Source organism: Heteronotia binoei, chromosome 6 (genome assembly GCF_032191835.1).
Source record: "Heteronotia binoei isolate CCM8104 ecotype False Entrance Well chromosome 6, APGP_CSIRO_Hbin_v1, whole genome shotgun sequence".
Taxonomy (NCBI): Eukaryota; Metazoa; Chordata; class Lepidosauria; order Squamata; family Gekkonidae; genus Heteronotia; species Heteronotia binoei.
The window spans coordinates 8301888-8319102 of NC_083228.1; the positions used below are offsets into that span (position 1 = coordinate 8301888).

The 17215-nt window shown below is 50.1% G+C and overlaps 1 protein-coding gene across 1 annotated transcript; it reads left to right on the forward strand.

The window, feature by feature from the left end:
* On the forward strand, nucleotides 1-16431 carry LOC132573283 (DNA/RNA-binding protein KIN17-like). The gene is made up of 2 exons (XM_060240786.1): nucleotides 1-87; nucleotides 14448-16431. Exon 2 carries the CDS (start codon nucleotides 15340-15342, stop codon nucleotides 16195-16197), a length of 858 nt encoding a protein of 285 aa, XP_060096769.1. The 5' UTR covers nucleotides 1-87; nucleotides 14448-15339; the 3' UTR covers nucleotides 16198-16431.
* Nucleotides 16432-17215: the final 784 nt, after the last annotated feature.

Sequence of the window (17215 nt, forward strand, 5' to 3'; positions counted from 1 at the left end):
GCAGAGGGCATGGGTCATGCTGCCTACGCTCTTCTAGCCACTCTCAGGGTGACGAATGCTGTCCGACTGAAGCGGTGGAACCACATGGTAAATTGCCTGTCTGCTGTCTGTTGTATTAGTTTGTTTATTTGTGTTAGTGTTTTTGTTTTCTTTGGCACTTCCTTAATTACCTTTAAAACTTTGACTTGCTTTTCTAATAAAAGCCTTACTGTTTTTAAAGTACCTGCCTGAACTTGCCTCTTAGGGCTCTCCAAGAGCCCAGTGCCTTAGACATCAGGTCACGCTCTGCCTAGCTCAATTGGGTGTGGCTGCAGGTGGCAGTTAGGCTGCTCTGCAGGGCTGTGAGCCTTTAATTGTGGTTTTTCAACAGAGGCTAGATGGCCACCTGAGAGCAATGAAGATCCTGTGAATTTAGGGGAAGGTGTTTGTGAGTTTCCTGCATTGTGCAGGGGGTTGGACTAGATGACCCTGGAGGTCCCTTCCAACTCTAGGATTCTTCGGGAGGTGGTGGGCTCTCCTTCCTTGGAGGTTTTTAAACAGAGGCTAGATGGCCATCTGACAGCAATGAAGATCCTGTGAATTTAGGGGGAGGTATTTGTGAGTTTCCTGCATTGTGCATCATGCCCCTGGAGGGCTCCTATCAGGCCCTCGAGCAATTTTCTCTTGTCTGCTTTTTTCTCCCTCTCTCTTGCTTCCTTCTGCATCTCAGCTTGCTTTGTCAGACTTGCTCAATCGCAGAGGAGTTACAGAGCAAAGACTCTGCTTTCTCCATTGAGTGAGGCTCCTCCCTTGGGAAGGAAGGGGGGAGAGCTTGCTTTGCCGGTCTCTCTTAATTGCACAGCAGAGCTACTGAACCAAGCCTCTCTTCCTTCTATTGGCTGAGGCTTCTGACCCTCCTGGTCCCCTGGGGAAGGAAGGAAAGAGACAGAGCGTCCTTTGCTCAGTTCCCTGGATCCCATGGGAGAAATACACAGAAAGCACCTTTAAGACCAACGAGTGCTAATGTTTTAAGCATGTTGTGTTTTAAGGGATTTTTTTTTAATGTTGTGTTTGTCTGTGTCCTTTAAAAAGTTTATTTCTCTACTGCCTAATCTTAAATAGGTCCGCACATGGCCCAGCCTGGCATGTCTCATCCCAACCCAACATGGCCCAGCCCAAGGGCTCATTTATGTCAGATCTGGCCCTCATAACAAATGAGTTCGACACCCTTGGGCTAGAAAGAGTTGGAAACAGTAGCTCTCAACACTGTAGTGCCAAGGTATAGTGGCAACCCTGATGGTTCATAACAAAGGGGGGGGGGGGCAGTGGGGAGAATAAAAATCCCTGATAATGCAACAGGACCCCCCCCCCCCCCCCGGTCTCATTTGGGTTGGGAATGTGGTGTTCAAGCAGAAATTCTCAGCTGAAGCTGAAATTCACTGCCACAGGAAGTGGTGTTGGCTACAAGCATAGACAGCTTCACAGATAAGCATATGGAGCAGAGTCCATCAGTGGCTATTAGCCACAGCTTATCGTTGGAACTCTCTGCCTGGGGCAGTGATGCTCTGTATTCTGGGGCTTGGGAGGGGCACAGTGGGAGGGCTTCTAGCCCCACTGGTGGATCTCTAGCGGGCACTTGGGGGTTTTTTGGCCACTGTGTGACATCGAAGGTTGGACTGGATGGGCCATTGGCCTGACCCAACATGGCTTCTCTTAGGTAAGCTCTGCCCCTCCCCTTCTCCATCCTGACTGATATTCAGAGATCCAAACCAAAGAGGCAAACAGATATGTGCTAATTTAATACTAATTTCAAAACTATACAGAACAGCTGTGGTGAGGAAATGGCAGACAGTCCCTGAGAAATTGGGCTAAAATAGCTCTTGGACATATGGACATATGAAGCTGCCTTATACTGAATCAGACGCTTGGTCCATCAAAGTCAGTATTGTCTTCTCAGACTGGCAGCGGCTCTCCAGGGTCTCAAGCGGAGGTTTTTCACACCTATGTGCCTGGACACTCTTTTGGAGATGTCCTTCTGGGACCTTCTGCTTCCCAAGCAGATGCTCTACCAATGAGCCACCGTCCCTCCCCAGCCTTATAGGAGACTAGGAATCTGTTTTGTTTGTTTGTTTGTTTTTAAATATAGCACATCTTTTTTCACTTGTTTAGAGACTACCCCCTTCTTCACTCTCTGTTTTTAGAACTTTGGAGATGAGTGTGGGAATAGACGACATTTAAAACCAGTAAGGGGAGAAGCTACACAGTACAGCTCATATAGAGCAGCAACTTTGCAAATTGCAGCTATATTTAATTAAATCTCATGCAAAGGTGTCCTTGCAGCCTTTAACTTTATCTTTTCAAGAATGGAACATTTTCTCCCTTTCAATGTGTCCCCTGCAGAGTGAAATAGCCCAAGGCAAAGAGCATCTAACTCAGACTGCGGGAGGGACCTCCATTGTGATTCAAGGGGCCCCACCCAGGAAAGAGCCCTCCAGATTACAGGCCCATTTGCACTAATGGGGAGATAGATAGGGGCCTCTGAGTCACCCCTTTGTTGCATGAAGCCCAAATGATCCCCAGGGATGGTGCCATAAACACCCTCCTAGTTTGTCTCCCATATGATAAAGATAAAGGGTGCAGTCAAGGCACTGGGGGAGCAACTTTTGGCTTGGCCATGTCCTCCATTCCCTGGGGAAGGACAGTGGAGCTCTTAGGCATAGCCCTTGAAGTCTGGCCCTTGAATCCCAGGAGAAGCTTTTGTGGACTAAAAGCTTTACCTGGGGAAAAGGAGGGATATAAACTTCCAAAGTTTTGTGCAAGAAGCCAGTTCGTCCTTCTGTAAGTGGCTGCAGGAACCCCCTTGATTCGAAGGTACTTTTGGGGAAAAGTTTTCTTTTCATGGCTGATGTGGCGCAGGAGAAAGAAGCCTTTTCCCTCCAGGGAAATGTGGAGGGGTTTTGCCAGAGAAATGCATTCAGGACTGCAATAATAAGGAACATATTTACCCTCCCATGCAAAATCAAAAGAGCCCAAGCCCCTTGAACTCACATCCTTAACCTGGAATAACAGTGCATGGCAGAGGTGGTCAAGCTGTGGGTCGGCGGCCACACGTGGCTCTTTAATACATTTTATGTGGCTCTTAAACTGCCCCCCCACCCGCCCCCCCGCCCCCCGCTCAGCCAGCCTGGAGAAGGCATTTCTCTCTTTAAATCACTTCTCCAAACCAGGTCATCTGGCAGCTTGGAGAATGCATTTTGTATGCCTTCCTTCCTTCCTTCCTTCCTTCCTTCCTTCCTTCCTTCCTTCCTTCCTTCCTTCCTTCCTTCCTTCCTTCCTTCCTTCCTTCCTTCCTTCCTTCCTTCCTTCCTTCCTTCCTAGCTACCTACCTCTGACGTTCATGTCTTGGGGCTCTCAAACATCTGACCATTCTTTTGGCTCACATTAAGCAAGTTTGGCCACCCCTGGTGTATGGATTGCCTTGTAAATTTGGACAATGTGTCATGGAAATCCAACGTTCGCCACCAGGCGGCAATTTCAGGGCCACTGAACTTCAGCTGTAAGCACCCTTACTCCTTCCTAAATGTATTGATTTCAGGGACTTTAGACTGGAGTAAGTCTGCATAGGATTTGCATTGTGAAATCCTCACGTTTGCTTTTGAATAAATAAACTCCAGACTGAGAAGGGCCCATTTCTCTAGCTTAGCTTGTTTTTAAAATTCCATCCAGAGAGCAGAAAGTTACTTCCTTTGCTTTTAGGAGAGTTGGACTGCCATGCTGAATACAAGCCTGTTTAATTCCTTGTATTCTTTTCCTTCCTGAGAAACGCAGCCTGGCTCATCCAGCATTTGTTGTTGTGGTGGACACAGCTGTAGATTGGGGGCTTGTGGCTTTTGTGAATGCAAGGAGTCTTAGTTTTGAAGTCAAAAGATTGCATTTGGAGAATGGCTCTATGATCAAGTGTCTCTGCTAAACGTGACCCATAAAGTTGACAGGCAGAGAAGACTGGAGCCTTTGGAGCTGTTATTCTAAAAGGTAAAGGTAGTCCCCTGTGCAAGCAGCCCCGTGGTGCAGAGTGGTTAAGCTGCAGTACTGCAGTCGGAGCCCTCTGCTCACAACCTGAGTTCGATCCCAGTGGAAGCTGGTTCAGGTAGCTGGCTCCAGGTTGACTCAGCCTTCCATCCTTCTGAGGTCGGTAAAACGAGTACCCAGCTTGCTGGGGGAAAGTGTCATGAATGGGGAAGGCAATGGCAAACCTCCCCGTAAAAAGTCTGCCGTGAAAACGTGAACGCAACGTCACCCCAGAGTTGTAAACAACTAGTGATAGGGAAATGTAATTGCCACAATGAGAAGGACTTGGAACTTATCCTCTAAATGAAAGTTTCAACAAGGAACTTTCCTTTATAAATTGTATGGAATATTGGTGAAAGAATTGGCTAGAAATTTGTTGTGGAATCCACCACCTTTGCAAATTGTTGTACTGTGTATAAGGTGTCTTTGGAAAATAAGAGACTTTTCAAATTGTTTGTATACACAGTGGTGTTGATTTTGGTCTGTAATATACTGTGTTGCCACTTTGTTTGTTACCTGTAAAGGAATTACACAGGGGAGGAGATAAAAGTAGTGTTTGTTGCCTTCAATCAGCTCTCCCACCTTGAAAATAATATTTGTTAATGATGTCCACTCCTCAGACCTTCCAGCCATGAAGCCCTTTCCAAATTTGGATATTTGATTTATATTGGGTATTGGATTTCTCCCTATACTTTGAATCTCAGAGTCTCAGAGCGGTCACAATCTCCTCTACCTCCCCCCACCCCCCAGCCACAACAGACACCCTGTGAGGTAGGTGGAGCTGAGAGGGCTCTCACAGCAGCTGCCCTTTCAAGGACAACCTCTGCCAGAGCTATGGCTAACCCAAGGCCATTCCAGTAGGTGCAAGTGGAGTGGGGAATCAACCCCAGTTCTCCCAAATAAGAGTCCACGCACTTAACTACTACACCAAACTGGCTCTCACCAAATTTGGTGGTCTTCTGGATGCCCTGCTTGGAAATCCATCTCCTTCTCAAGGAAGACAGTTTGCTTCCCAATCCGTGAGCGTCCCAGCTCTGCCATTGAAGCTCCCTGGGCCATCTTTTGCCAGTCACACATACTCACCCTGGCCTCCCTCACAAGGGGTTGTGAGGAGCAAATTGAAAAAAGGAGAATGACAGTCTAGGAGGTGTGTCTGTTAGATGTTTCTGTCCTATGGAATGTGGAGGCTGGATTAATTGCGGAGTGAGCACGGTGGGAATTGGGCAGTCGGATGGGCATTCATGAGGTACTCCACCTTCTTCATTTTCCCCCTCCAGATGCTCCTTTCAACCGGAATGCTACTTTCCAAGGTGGAGATAGAAGAAAGAGAACAAATTTCATGACGAAACAGTTGGACATTCTGGACGAAGCATTCCAGGATATTCCAGGAACAGATGAAGAAGAAGAAGAAGAAGAAGAAGAAGAAGATATTGGATTTATATCCAGCCCTCCACTCCGAAGAGTCTCAGAGCGGCTCACAATCTCCTTTACCTTCCTCCCCCACAACAGACACCCTGTGAGGTGGGTGGGGCTGGAGAGGGCTCTCACAGCAGCTGCCCTTTCAAGGACAACCTCTGCCAGAGCTATGGCTGACCCAAGGCCATGCCAGCAGGTGCAAGTGGAGGAGTGGAGAATCAAACCCGGTTCTCCCAGATAAGAGTCCGTGCACTTAACCACTACACCAAACTGGGGGTAGGGTTGCCAAGTCCAATTCAAGAAATATCTGGGGACTTTGGGGGTGGAGCCAGGAGCAAGGGTGCGACAAGCATCACTGAATTCCAAAGGGAGTTCTGGCCATCACATTTAAAGGGACCACACATCTTTAAAATCCCTTCCCTCCATAGGAAATAATGAAGGATAGGGGCACCTTCTTTTGGGGCTCATAGAATTGGACCCCCTGGTCCAATCTTTTTGAAACTTGGGGGGTATTTTGGGGAGAGGTACTGGATGCTATGCTGCAAATCTCTGGGGCAGGCTAGAGACATTTGTCCTTCTGGAATAACCAGTGACACGGAAGCCAGGAAAAGGGGGCAGGAATGAATTCCGCTAGGAGGAGCAAGTATCATTCTCCTCTGTGATTTGTGGATCGCATTCCAGCTTGCAGTGGACAGGATGGGGAAGGGTATATCCGTAGGGTGCGCATCGAAGAGCGTTCACAGAGATGAGTCCCAAAAAGTGGAAAGCAGGAGAGGTTTGTGTCCAGAGATGACGGGGACTTTTTGCTTCTTTCCTTGCCTCTCTGCAGGTCTGGTTTCAGAACTGAAAGGCCGGGCATCCTGGGCTCAAGGAGGAGGAGCCCGTGGCAGACCCCAAGGACGGGAACCAGCCGAGGGCCCCCCGAAAGCTGACCCCACCTCCGGGCCTTATCTAGGAAATTCTTCCAGGGGGGCACCACTAATTGAATCAATGTTAAAAACATTAAAAGCCTGGTGTGTGCTTCCCCCTTCTGCTTCCTCCTGAGCAGCACGAGGGCAGGGGGAAGCCAGGCGAACTGGGAGACTGGCCCACAGCCCTGCAACCCCGCCCCACAGCCTGCCCAGTCCCCCACCCTCTTTGTCCCTCCCCCCCCCCTTCCCAGCGAGGACGAAGAAAGAGCTGCCGCCACTGCAAAGGGCCCGGCCTTTGCTTCCTTGGTGGGGGGAGCAGCTAGCCCCACGCAGGCCTATGGGCTGTGCAGCCGGCAGCCCCCACCCTCTGCCCCCCTCGCTGTCTTCAGAAGCCCCAGTGTGGGAAGGGAGATGGCAGGCCGACCTCACTGCCCCTTCTCTTCTCCCAGCAGCCAGCTGAACAGAGAGGGCCTTTTTTGCTCAGCTGTCAGGTGGGAGAGAAGGGGCATGCCGCTTCTGGCCCTGTGGAGCCTTCCCCTTGTTTCTTAGCAGGAAAAAGAGTTGGCAGGGACAAGGCCACGCCATGCCCCCCCCTCCCCTGTCTTCCACACCTGACAGCTGAGCAGAGAGGGGGGCTAAACTTTCAACTACCCCTGTGGAGTTGTGCGGCCCGGTTCCTCCGTTGTATCCAATGGAGAGATCGTGCGGCTGCTGCGCCGGGACTCCAGAGACGGGGGCTGCAGTTGAAACCCCCTCTCTGCTCTGCGGGGGGGAGACACAGGGCAGAGGCAAGAGGGAGCCAGCTGGGGAGGGACCACGTGGTCCACACCCGTCACCCCAGGCTCCCTTGCCCTCTGGGGGAAAGGGGAGGGGGACCAGCAGGCTGGGAGCAGGGGCACCCCAATTTTAGTGAGGGCACTGCCCCTCCACTAGCTAGGCCCTCCTCCACCTCAGGGTGACCGGGCAGGAGCTATGCAGGGGCCTCTTGGAAACCCAACTTCTGCAGGCCACTTCAATGCCCTCAGCAGCCAACGCTGGGGATCTCATTCGCCAGGTCCCCCAGCTAACACACTCCACCCTGGATCAGCTTTGGGCAGCCTTGGTGAGGAAGACACGAGCAGCTTTCGCTCTCTGCCTTCCCCAGTTCTGCCATGCCCCCCCCCCTCCACCCGTCCCCTGCGCTCATCCCGGACTGCCATACCCAGCTGCTTCTCTTCCTTTGTTCGAAGATCTGCTGCAGGGACCCCGGAATGGCTCCCCTCTCCCCGTGCTGAGGAAGGGAAAGATCTGGCCCTTCTGCAGGCGCCAGTGGGGAACCGCCAAAAGTGAGAGAATCCCGCCCTCCTCTCCTTGGGGAGACCCTCCCCCCAGAACACTGACCAGCTGTGATGTCTTGGACTTTCTCTCTCTCTTTGAATGATTTATAAGCTATTTGCAAAATATGGAAAGACAAAACAGACACATGCCATTAAAAGAGAAAATGTACAGTTCCCTTACTGTGTTTTCATTTCCAAGCAGTATGAGTAAACAGGCAATCAGCACAATTAGGAGAGGAACGGTGGCTTAGTGGTAGAGCATCTGCTTGGGAAGCAGAAGGTCCCAGGTTCAATCCCCGGCATATCCAACTAAAAAGGGTCCAGGCAAGTAGGCGTGAAAAACCTCAGCTGGAGACCCTGGAGAGCCGCTGCCAGTCTGAGTAGACAAGACTGACTTGATGGACCGAGGGCCTGATTCAGTAGAAGGCAGCTTCATATGTTCACAGTCGCCCCCTAAAGGCACCTCATAGATTGCTTCTGGGTTTGTTTGTTTGTTTAAAAAAAAAACCCTCCCCAGATATCTGCATGTAGGGAAATTCTATCTCCCTCAGGATTGACATTTTCCAAGATCATTAAGTGGGAATATCAAGCAATGCCAAAATGTGAAGGAGCTGCAGCTTTTAGGTGGCGTTGAATAAAATTGTTCGATAATCTTAAGACTCCTTCCTCCCTGAGACCCCTCTCCCCCTTCCAAACCCACAATAGAAGTTCCAGACCTCCCAAGAAGGGCAAAGACAACAGCCCCCAATCCCCCAAGCCCAGGCCCCCTCCATTCCCACAACCTCTCATGCCCCCAATCCATCGCCAGACCTGAGTCACAATCTGCCCACCTTTGGTTCAACTCTACTTTCCCCAGCATGGAAAGGGAAGAGGTCCAAAACCCAATACCAGTCTAGGCTAAGAGGGGAACATTCTGTTCCAGGAAGGGCAGTGGAAAGAGGGAGGAAGAAGGAAAACAATCCACAGAAATCCCATTTAGGGGAGGGAGGGCTGGGGTCATGAAGAGAAAAATATTTATATATATTTAAAGTCAAGGTGCCATAAGATCAATCACTCAGCAGTTATTGGTGGGGCTTAACAACCATCGCTTCAAAAGGCGCTGGCATCTGGTCCATATCAAACCCACTTCTTTTTCCCATTGTTTTCCTCAGGGGATTAAAAAAAACACAGATAGCATCAGCTGCTGCTATGTCTGGAATGGAGGTTCTTCTTGCAGCTCCATTGTGTGGGTGGGCAGCTTCCGCTGTCCTCTGGACCAAGGATGTAGTCAAGGGGGAGATTTGGTTGTCCAGCTCCTCAGCAGTACGATGCTCATGAGATATTGAAGTCTTCCTCTCTACAATGCATTGTGGAAGGGGGCCCTCTTAAGGCCCATAGCTTTTTGGGGAGAGGTCTTTAGAATCTCTAAAGCAGAAGCAGCATAAACTTGCTCATTTCGTAAATATCTCTTTGGTGAGGATGACATTTAGCTGTAAACGATGGGGCTGAGGTTGGTTTGTCCTTCTTATCCTGAGAAGGAGCAGAATGCGGAGATTTAGACGCCGCAGATGTATGCAGAGCCGGCTGTGCCACGAGGCAAACTAGGTGATCGCCTAGCGCACCAGCCTTCTGGGGGTGACGAATTCTGACTTGCCGACATTATCAGTGCATTGGGGGGGGGGGGGGGTGACAGAAGTTAGCCTTGACTAAGAAGTGACAGAAGTTAGCCTTAACTAACTTCATAATGCCCCTGTATAAATGGATGGTGCGGTCTCATTTGGAGTACTGTGTGCAGTTCTGGTCGCCACACCTCAAAAAGGATATTATAGCATTGGAGAAAGTCCAGAGAAGGGCAACTAGAATGATTAAAGGGCTGGAGCACTTTCCCTATGAAGAAAGGTTGAAACGCTTGGGGCTCTTTAGCGTGGAGAAACGTCGACTGCGGGGTGACATGATAGAGGTTTACAAGATAATGCATGGGGTGCAGAAAGTAGAGAAAGAAGTACTTTTCTCCCTTTCTCACAATACAAGAACTCGTGGGCATTCGATGAAATTGCTGAGCAGAAAGGTTAAAACGGATAAAAGGAAGTCCTTCTTCACCCAAAGGGTGATTAACATGTGGGATTCACTGCCACAGGAGGTGGTGGCGGCCACAAGCATAGCCACCTTCAAGAGGGGTTTAGATAAAAATATGGAGCACAGGTCCATCAGTGGCTATTAGCCACAGTGTGTGTGTGTATATAAATTTTTTTGCCACTGTGTGACACAGAGTGTTGGACTGGATGGGCCGTTGGCCTGATCCAACATGGCTTCTCTTATGTTCTTATGACTGTGCCGACATTATCAATGCATTGGGGGGGGCGGGGGGGTGACAGAAGTTAGCCTTGACTGTGCCGGATAGTTTAGGGCCGGCCCTGGATGTATGTCTACTTTCTGAATCCGTCTTTTACTGCAGTACACTCTGGTTGCCCTCTGCCAAGGAGGAGTCCAGTGGCACCTTTAAAATAAACAAAGTTTTATTCAGGCTAGAACGATTCATGGGCAAGCACACGTCTTCCTTGCACATGAAAGCATACACCTTGAATAAAAATATGTTGGTTTTAAAGGTTCCCCTGGACTCAAGCTGTTTCCTGAGGCCTGCCCACCTCAATTCGTCCTGTCCAGTTAATCTGCTCCTTTCCTTCTTTCGTCCCTCCAGCCTAAAGCCCCCGGAGTTGTCCTTTGCGTGCCCAGCTTCTGCCAAAGCGCCCCTGAGCATGCGACCTCTGCATGTTGGGCTGACCCCCTCAATGGGCCAAGAAGCCCCCAAGGGCCTCCAGACACAGGACGGAGTGCAGAGGCTGGATCTTCGGTCCCCATCCTCTCGAAGACATCCAACAGTCACACTGCTGTTACAGATTGGATTCTCTTCCATTCCCAAGCGTGGAGTGACCAGTGGGGATCAAGGCCACAGCACAGAGGGGAAAAGGGCTCCCGCCTCCCTCATGCCCACCTTCTTAAGCAGAAGCAGTCCCCCCACAGGGGCCGCTATTTGGAGAAGCCGCCATACGCCCTGGGGTACGTTCTCTTCTTGAGCGGTTCCAGGCTGGGAAAATTTCTCAGGAGGAGAGGGATGAAACCATGGTCCTGGCTCTAACCAGATATCACACACACAGGGATGGAGCCCACCTCACAACAATATGTGTGTATATATACCAGCTATAACTACCATAAGGTCACTAGTGCCTGTTTCTATATGACGGAAGCTCGATCCCCTGTTCAAAAGGGGACATCTGTTCTGGTCTGTGTCTAGCCCCCTCCCTTTCGATCTCCTGAAGCCCCCTGACGTTTGCCTTAGAACTGCCTTTGACTAAATTCATTTTGGATAAACATCTGGAGCAGAGGTCCATCAGTGACTCACAGGGTATTGAGGGAACTCTCTGTCTGGGGGAGGGATGCTCTGTATACTTAGTGCTTGGGGGGAAACAGTGGGAGGGCTTCTAGTGTCCTTGCCCCACTAGTGACCTCCTGATGGCACCTGGGTTTTTTGGCCACCGTGTGACGCAGAGTGTTGGACTGGAGGGGCCATTCTCTTATGTTCTTTACTGGCAGTCCTAATTCAGATTTCAAATTGCAGCCTTTTCTCTGCGGTTAGCAAGTGATACAGAAAATCAATCTATTCGGGCTTCATAAAAGAGACCAGGCATTTCAACGATTTGGAGAGGTAAAAAGGTAAAGGTAGTCCCCTGTGCAAGCACCAGTTATTTCCGACTCTGGGTTGACGGCGCATCATGACGTTTTCACGGCAGACTTCTTCTACGGGGTGGTTTGCCATTGCCTTTCCCAGTCATCTCCACGTCCCCCTCAGCAAGCTGGGGACTCATTTTTCTGACCTTGGAAGGATGGAAGGCTGAGTCAACCTTGAGCTGGCTACCTGAACCCAGCTTCCGCCAGGATCAAACTCAGACTGCAGTACTGCAGCTTTACCGCTCTGCGCCACGGGGCTCCTAATTTGGAGAGAAGGGTCTATATTTCCTGGGGAAAGACAGTAGAGCTTTTAGGCAAAGCCCTTAAAGTCTAACTATTGGATTCCAGAAGAGGTTTCTTGGAGCTAAGAGCGTTACATAGGGGAAAGTGGGCTATAAATTTCCAATGTAAATCTCATGCCATGGTGTCCTATCACTCATCTTTCCAAGATTTTCTCCCTTTAGATCCTCTGCTTGTAGAGTGAAACAGCCCAAGGGGGAGAGCATCTAACTCAGCCTGTGGGAGTGACCTCCATTGTGATTGAAGGGGCCCCACCCAGGAAAGAGCCCTCCAGATTGCAGGCTCCTTTGCATTCAGGTAGAGTGAATGGGGAGATAGACAGGGACCTCTGAGTCAACCCTTTGTTGCATGAAGCACACATGATCCCCCCAAAACCCCTCCTAGTTTGTCTCCCATGCGATAAAGATGAAGGGGGCAGTCAAGGCACTGGGGGAGTAACATTTTGGCTTGGTTGTGTCCTGCATTCCCTGGGGAAGGAAAGTGGAGCTCTGAGGCGAAGCCCTTGAAGGCTGGCCCTTGAATCCCAGGAGAAGCTTTTGAAAGCATCACCTGGAGAAAACTGGACTATAGAAACTTCCAAAGTTTGTGCAAGAAGCCAGTTCTTCCTTCTGTAAGTGGCTGCAGGAACCCCCTTGATTTGAAGCGGCTTTGGGGGGAAAGTTTTCTTTTCATGGCTAATGTGGCCCAGGAGAAAGAAAGCCTTTTCCTCCCAGGGAAATGTGGAGGGGCTTTGCCAGAGAAATGCTTTCGGGATTCCAATACTTCTGAACCTGTTCACCGTCCCATGCAAAATCAAAAGAGCCCAAGCCCCTTGATTTCATATCCTTAACCTGGAATAACAGTGCCTGGCAGGGGTGGTCAAGCTGTGGCACGAGGGCCACATGTGGCTCTTTCATACATATTAAGTGGCTCTTGAAGCCCCCGCCCCCCCCCCCACCATCAGCCAGCCTGGAGAAGGCATTTCTCTCTTTAAACCACTTCTCCAAACCAAGCCAGCTGGGGCCTCGGAGAATGCATTTAAGGTTGCTTCCTTCCCACCCTTCCCACCCTTCCTTCCTTCCTCCCTCCTCCCTCAAACATTTGACATTCATGTCTTGGGGCTCTCAAACATCTGACCTTTATTCTATTGGCTCATACGTTAAGCATGTCTGGCCACCCCTGGTGTACGGATTGCCTTCTTAATGTGGACTGTGTGGCATGGGAATCCAATGACCACCCCCAGATTGCACTTCCAGGGCCACAACTTCAGCTGTAAGCACCCTTACTCCTTTCTAAATGTATTGATTTCAGGGATTTTAGACTAGAGAAGTCTGCATCGGATTGCATTGTGAAACCCGCAGGTTTGCTTTTCTATCTTTTTTATTCTTATTATTTTGAACTCTGGATTGGGAAGTGCCCTTTTCTCTAGCTTGGCTTGTTTTTAAAATTCCATCCGGAGGAGAGTGGGAAGTTACTTCCTTTGCTTTTAGGAGAGTTTATTGGGGATTTTGACCGCCATGCCTGTCTGTGCTTGTGTTCCGTTTAATTCCTTGTGTTCTCTTCCTCCCTGGGAAACACAGCCGGGATCCTCCAGCAACTGTGGCGGTACAGCTGTGCATTGGGGGTAACCACTGTAGCCTGAACACAACACCTGCCTATAGAGGAATTATGCAGGGAGGAGATAAAGTAGCATTTCTTGGCTTCAATCAGCTCTCCCACCTTGAAAATAATATTTGTGAATGATGTCCACTCCTCAGGCCTTACAGCCGTGAAGCCCTTTCCACATTCGCTGGTCTCCTGAATGCCCTGCTTGGAAATCCGTCTCTTTCTCAAGGAAGATCGTTTGCTTCCCAATTCATGAGATTCCCTGCTCTGCCCTTGAAGCTCCCTGGGCCATCTTTTGCCAGTCACACATGCTCAGCCTGGCCTACCTCACAGGGGGGTTGCGAGCAGTGTTCCCTCTAAGCTGCGTTAGCATGAGCTAGCTCACAGGCTTTTTAAGCCTCTGGCTCACAGATTTTTGTCTTAGCTCAGGAAGGATGACCCCAGAGCAAACTAGTGGACAAAGTAGCTCACAACTTTAAGGCCAGTGGCTCACAAAGCAGAATTTTTTGCTCACAAGACTCCGCAGCGTAGAGGGAACATTGGTTGTGAGGAGCAAATTGAAAAAAGGAGAATGAGGTGTGTCTGTTAGATGTTAAGAACATAAGAACATAAGAGAAGCTATGTTGGATCAGGCCAATGGTCCATCCAGTCCCAACACTCTGTGTCACATAAGAACATAAGAGAAGCCATGTTGGATCAGGCCAATGGCCCATCCAGTCCAACACTCTGTGTCACATAAGAACATAAGAGAAGCCATGTTGGATCAGGCCAATGGCCCATGCAGTCCAACACTCTGTGTCACATAAGAACATAAGAGAAGCCATGTTGGATCAGGCCAATGGCCCATCCAGTCCAATACTCTGCATCACACAGTGGCCAATATATGTATGTGTGTACACACACACACACACATATATATACACTGTGGCTAATAGCCACTGATGGACCTCTGCTCCATATTTTTACCAATCTCCTCTTGAAGCTGGCTACATGTTTGGCACCCCTGGTATAAACAAATGCTTTACATAAATGATTTAAATGGAGCCTTGGGTGGCCCTCAGTAGATATAGTCACACTAAACATGTCTCACAGGTTAAATTTAGTGATATTTAATGGAACTTGTAAATTGCATTTCACAATTCTAAAACTGCAATTTCATTCCTCTCAGCTGGGCTGGAATCCAGCGGTATCAGAAAGGCTGGGCCAGCCTGCTCCTTCCGTGTCATCTTGAGGTCCTGTGGAACCTTCTACAAGATTGTGAGGGGAGCAGATTTCATTCTCAAAACCTCACACATCCCAGAATTGCAGACTGTCAATAATAGACCAGCATAGAGGGCAAGAAACTCCTCACATCTGGGGATCTGGATGGATAGCAATTTATACAGAAAATCAATCTATTCCGGCTTCATGCAAGAGATCAGGAATGTCAACAATTTGGAGAGAAGGATCTATTTTTCAAAAACACAAACAAGAGGGAAAGAAAATTTCCTGACAAGGTGTCCTATAATCTTTCCAGGAATGGACCATTTCCTCCCTTTAGAGTGAAATGGCCCAAGGCAAAGAGCATCTAACTCAGCCTGCAGGTGTGACCTCCATTGTGATTCAAGAGGCCCCATCCAGGAAAGAGGCCTCCAATTGCAGGCCCATTTGCACTCAGGCCTAATGGGGAGACAGATAGGAACCTCTGAGTCATCCCTTTGTTGCATGAAGCATCAAAGACCCCCAGGGTTGGTGCCAAAAACACCCTCCTGGCTCATCTCCCATTGGACAAAGATTAAGGCATTGCCTATCAGGTGGGCTATAAGAGCCTGGCCCCGACCCAGCTTCCTTCATTCAGGGATCCTGCTCTAGAAGAAGACCTGGTCCTGCTGTGATCTCAGCTGAAGCTCTACTTCTTCTGTTCTCCATCCTTGCAAGTAGTCACTGGATCCCAACCGAAGAGGCTGCACAACATTGCAAGGGGGAAGACACTTTGCTATAGCCGCTTTCAGGTCATCTGTTGTCTCAGAGAGAAGCAGGAAACCAACTGAAGACAGACTCTCCTTCCCTTGTTTTTCTCGATGGGGAAGACAGATTTCCTGAGCCCCAAGGCGATTGGCAACCGCAGCAGATCGAAGGGGCTGCAGAAGCTGCGCTGGTATTGCCAGATGTGCCGGAAGCAGTGCAGGGATGAGAACGGCTTCAGATGTCACAGCATGTCCGAATCTCACCAGAGACAGCTGCTGCTGGCGTCAGAAAATCCTCAGCAGTTCCTGGATTCCTTTTCGGAGCAATTCCAGAACAATTTCCTGGAACTCCTCCGGAGACGATTTGGAACCAAGAGAGTCCACAATAATGCTGTGTACAACGAATACATCAGCTCTCGGGAGCACATCCACCTGAACGCCACCCAGTGGGAGACGCTGAGCGATTTCACCAAGTGGCTCGGGAGAGAAGGCTACTGCAAGGTGGACGAAACCCCCAAAGGCTGCTACCTCCAGTACATCGACCGGAACCCGGAGACGGTCCACCAGCAGCAGGAAGACGAGAAGAAGAGAAAGCAGGCCTCGGACGATGAAGAGAAGAGGGCCAGGTTCCTTGAGGAGCAAATCAGGAGAGGCTTGCAGGGGAAGGAGCAGGAAGTCCCGGTCTACACAGAACTAAGGCGAGGAAACAACAAAGAGAAAGTGGTCTTTAATCTGAACCAAAGAGCGAGAACTTCCACAGAGCCACCACCCAAGCCCTGTATGTTGAGACGCAGCGGGCTGTGGACGGCAGGACCAGCACAGACGGTGAAGTGGAAAGAAATCCCTCTGAACTCCGGGCAGTCGAAAGAAAAGAAGAGAAAGACAGCACTGGAGGAGATCACGGAGCTGGGAGAAGAGAAGAAAAAGTCCGCCCCGACCGACTACTGGCTGCAGCCTGGAATTGTGGATTGAATGGTATTTGTTCCAGGTCACTTAAACTGGGGGGGGGGGGGGGGGGGGGGTATCCTTACTGTACTCAGTACTTAAAATTCTGGTTCCTACTACTGCTAACATTAAAGTTGTTCCATTGTATAGTTATAATCTGAATTCTACATACCCTTGATTGTCGCATTTTCTAGTTTTATTTCTGCATTCTGTTTTTGGCTTCTTTCGCAACATTTCAATAAACAATTACCTTGGAAAAAACACTGGGATGTTTTGTGATGTTAACTGTAAAACGCTGCCTGCCAGAAAAGCTATAACATTTCAGAGAGAAATATATACAGAGAGGAGCAGCCCCTCCCCCGTCAGCCCAGCCTCCTCTGTGACCAGGCCTCTGAGGCCACAAGGGCCAGGGATGGTCTCTGTGGGGACAGGCCAGGACTTCAGCCCCCCCTGCCTCCCCCAGCAGCAGCTGCCTCTCCCCAGTCAGCCCAGCCCTCCTCTGTGACCAGGCCTCTGAGTCTGAGGCCACAAGGGCCAGGGGATGGTCTCTGGGGGGACAGGCCAGGACTTCAGCCCCCCTGCCTCCCCCAGGAGCAGCCTCTCCCCAGTCAGCCCAGCCCTCCTCTGTGACCAGGCCCTCTGAGTCTGAGGCCACAAGGGCCAGGGGATGGTCTCTGGGGGGACAGGCCAGGACTTCAGCCCCCCTGCCTCCCCCAGCAGCAGCAGCCTCTCCGCACTCAACCCAGCCCTCCCCTGTGACCAGGCCTCTGAGGCCACAAGGGCCAGGGGATGGGCTCTGTGGGGACAGGCCAGGGCTTCAGCCCCCCCTGCCTCCCGCAGCAGCAGCAGCCTCTCCCCAGTCAGCCCAGTCCTTGGTAGGCTCCTCTGGTAAATCATTTCCGGCAATCTGGCCATGATATTAACTTAATAAGATTTATTGTTGTACAAAAATTGGAGAACCCCAAATTTAAATACGGGGACTTGCAGAGGACTGTGCTTCAAATGGAGGCATGCTGGATACATCAATGAAAAACCATGCAACCTT

What these genes read in the sequence shown, in the direction of transcription:
- LOC132573283 (XM_060240786.1), top strand. Translation starts at nt 15,340, where the DNA reads ATGGGGAAGACAGATTTCCTGAGCCCCAAGGCGATTGGCAACCGCAGC.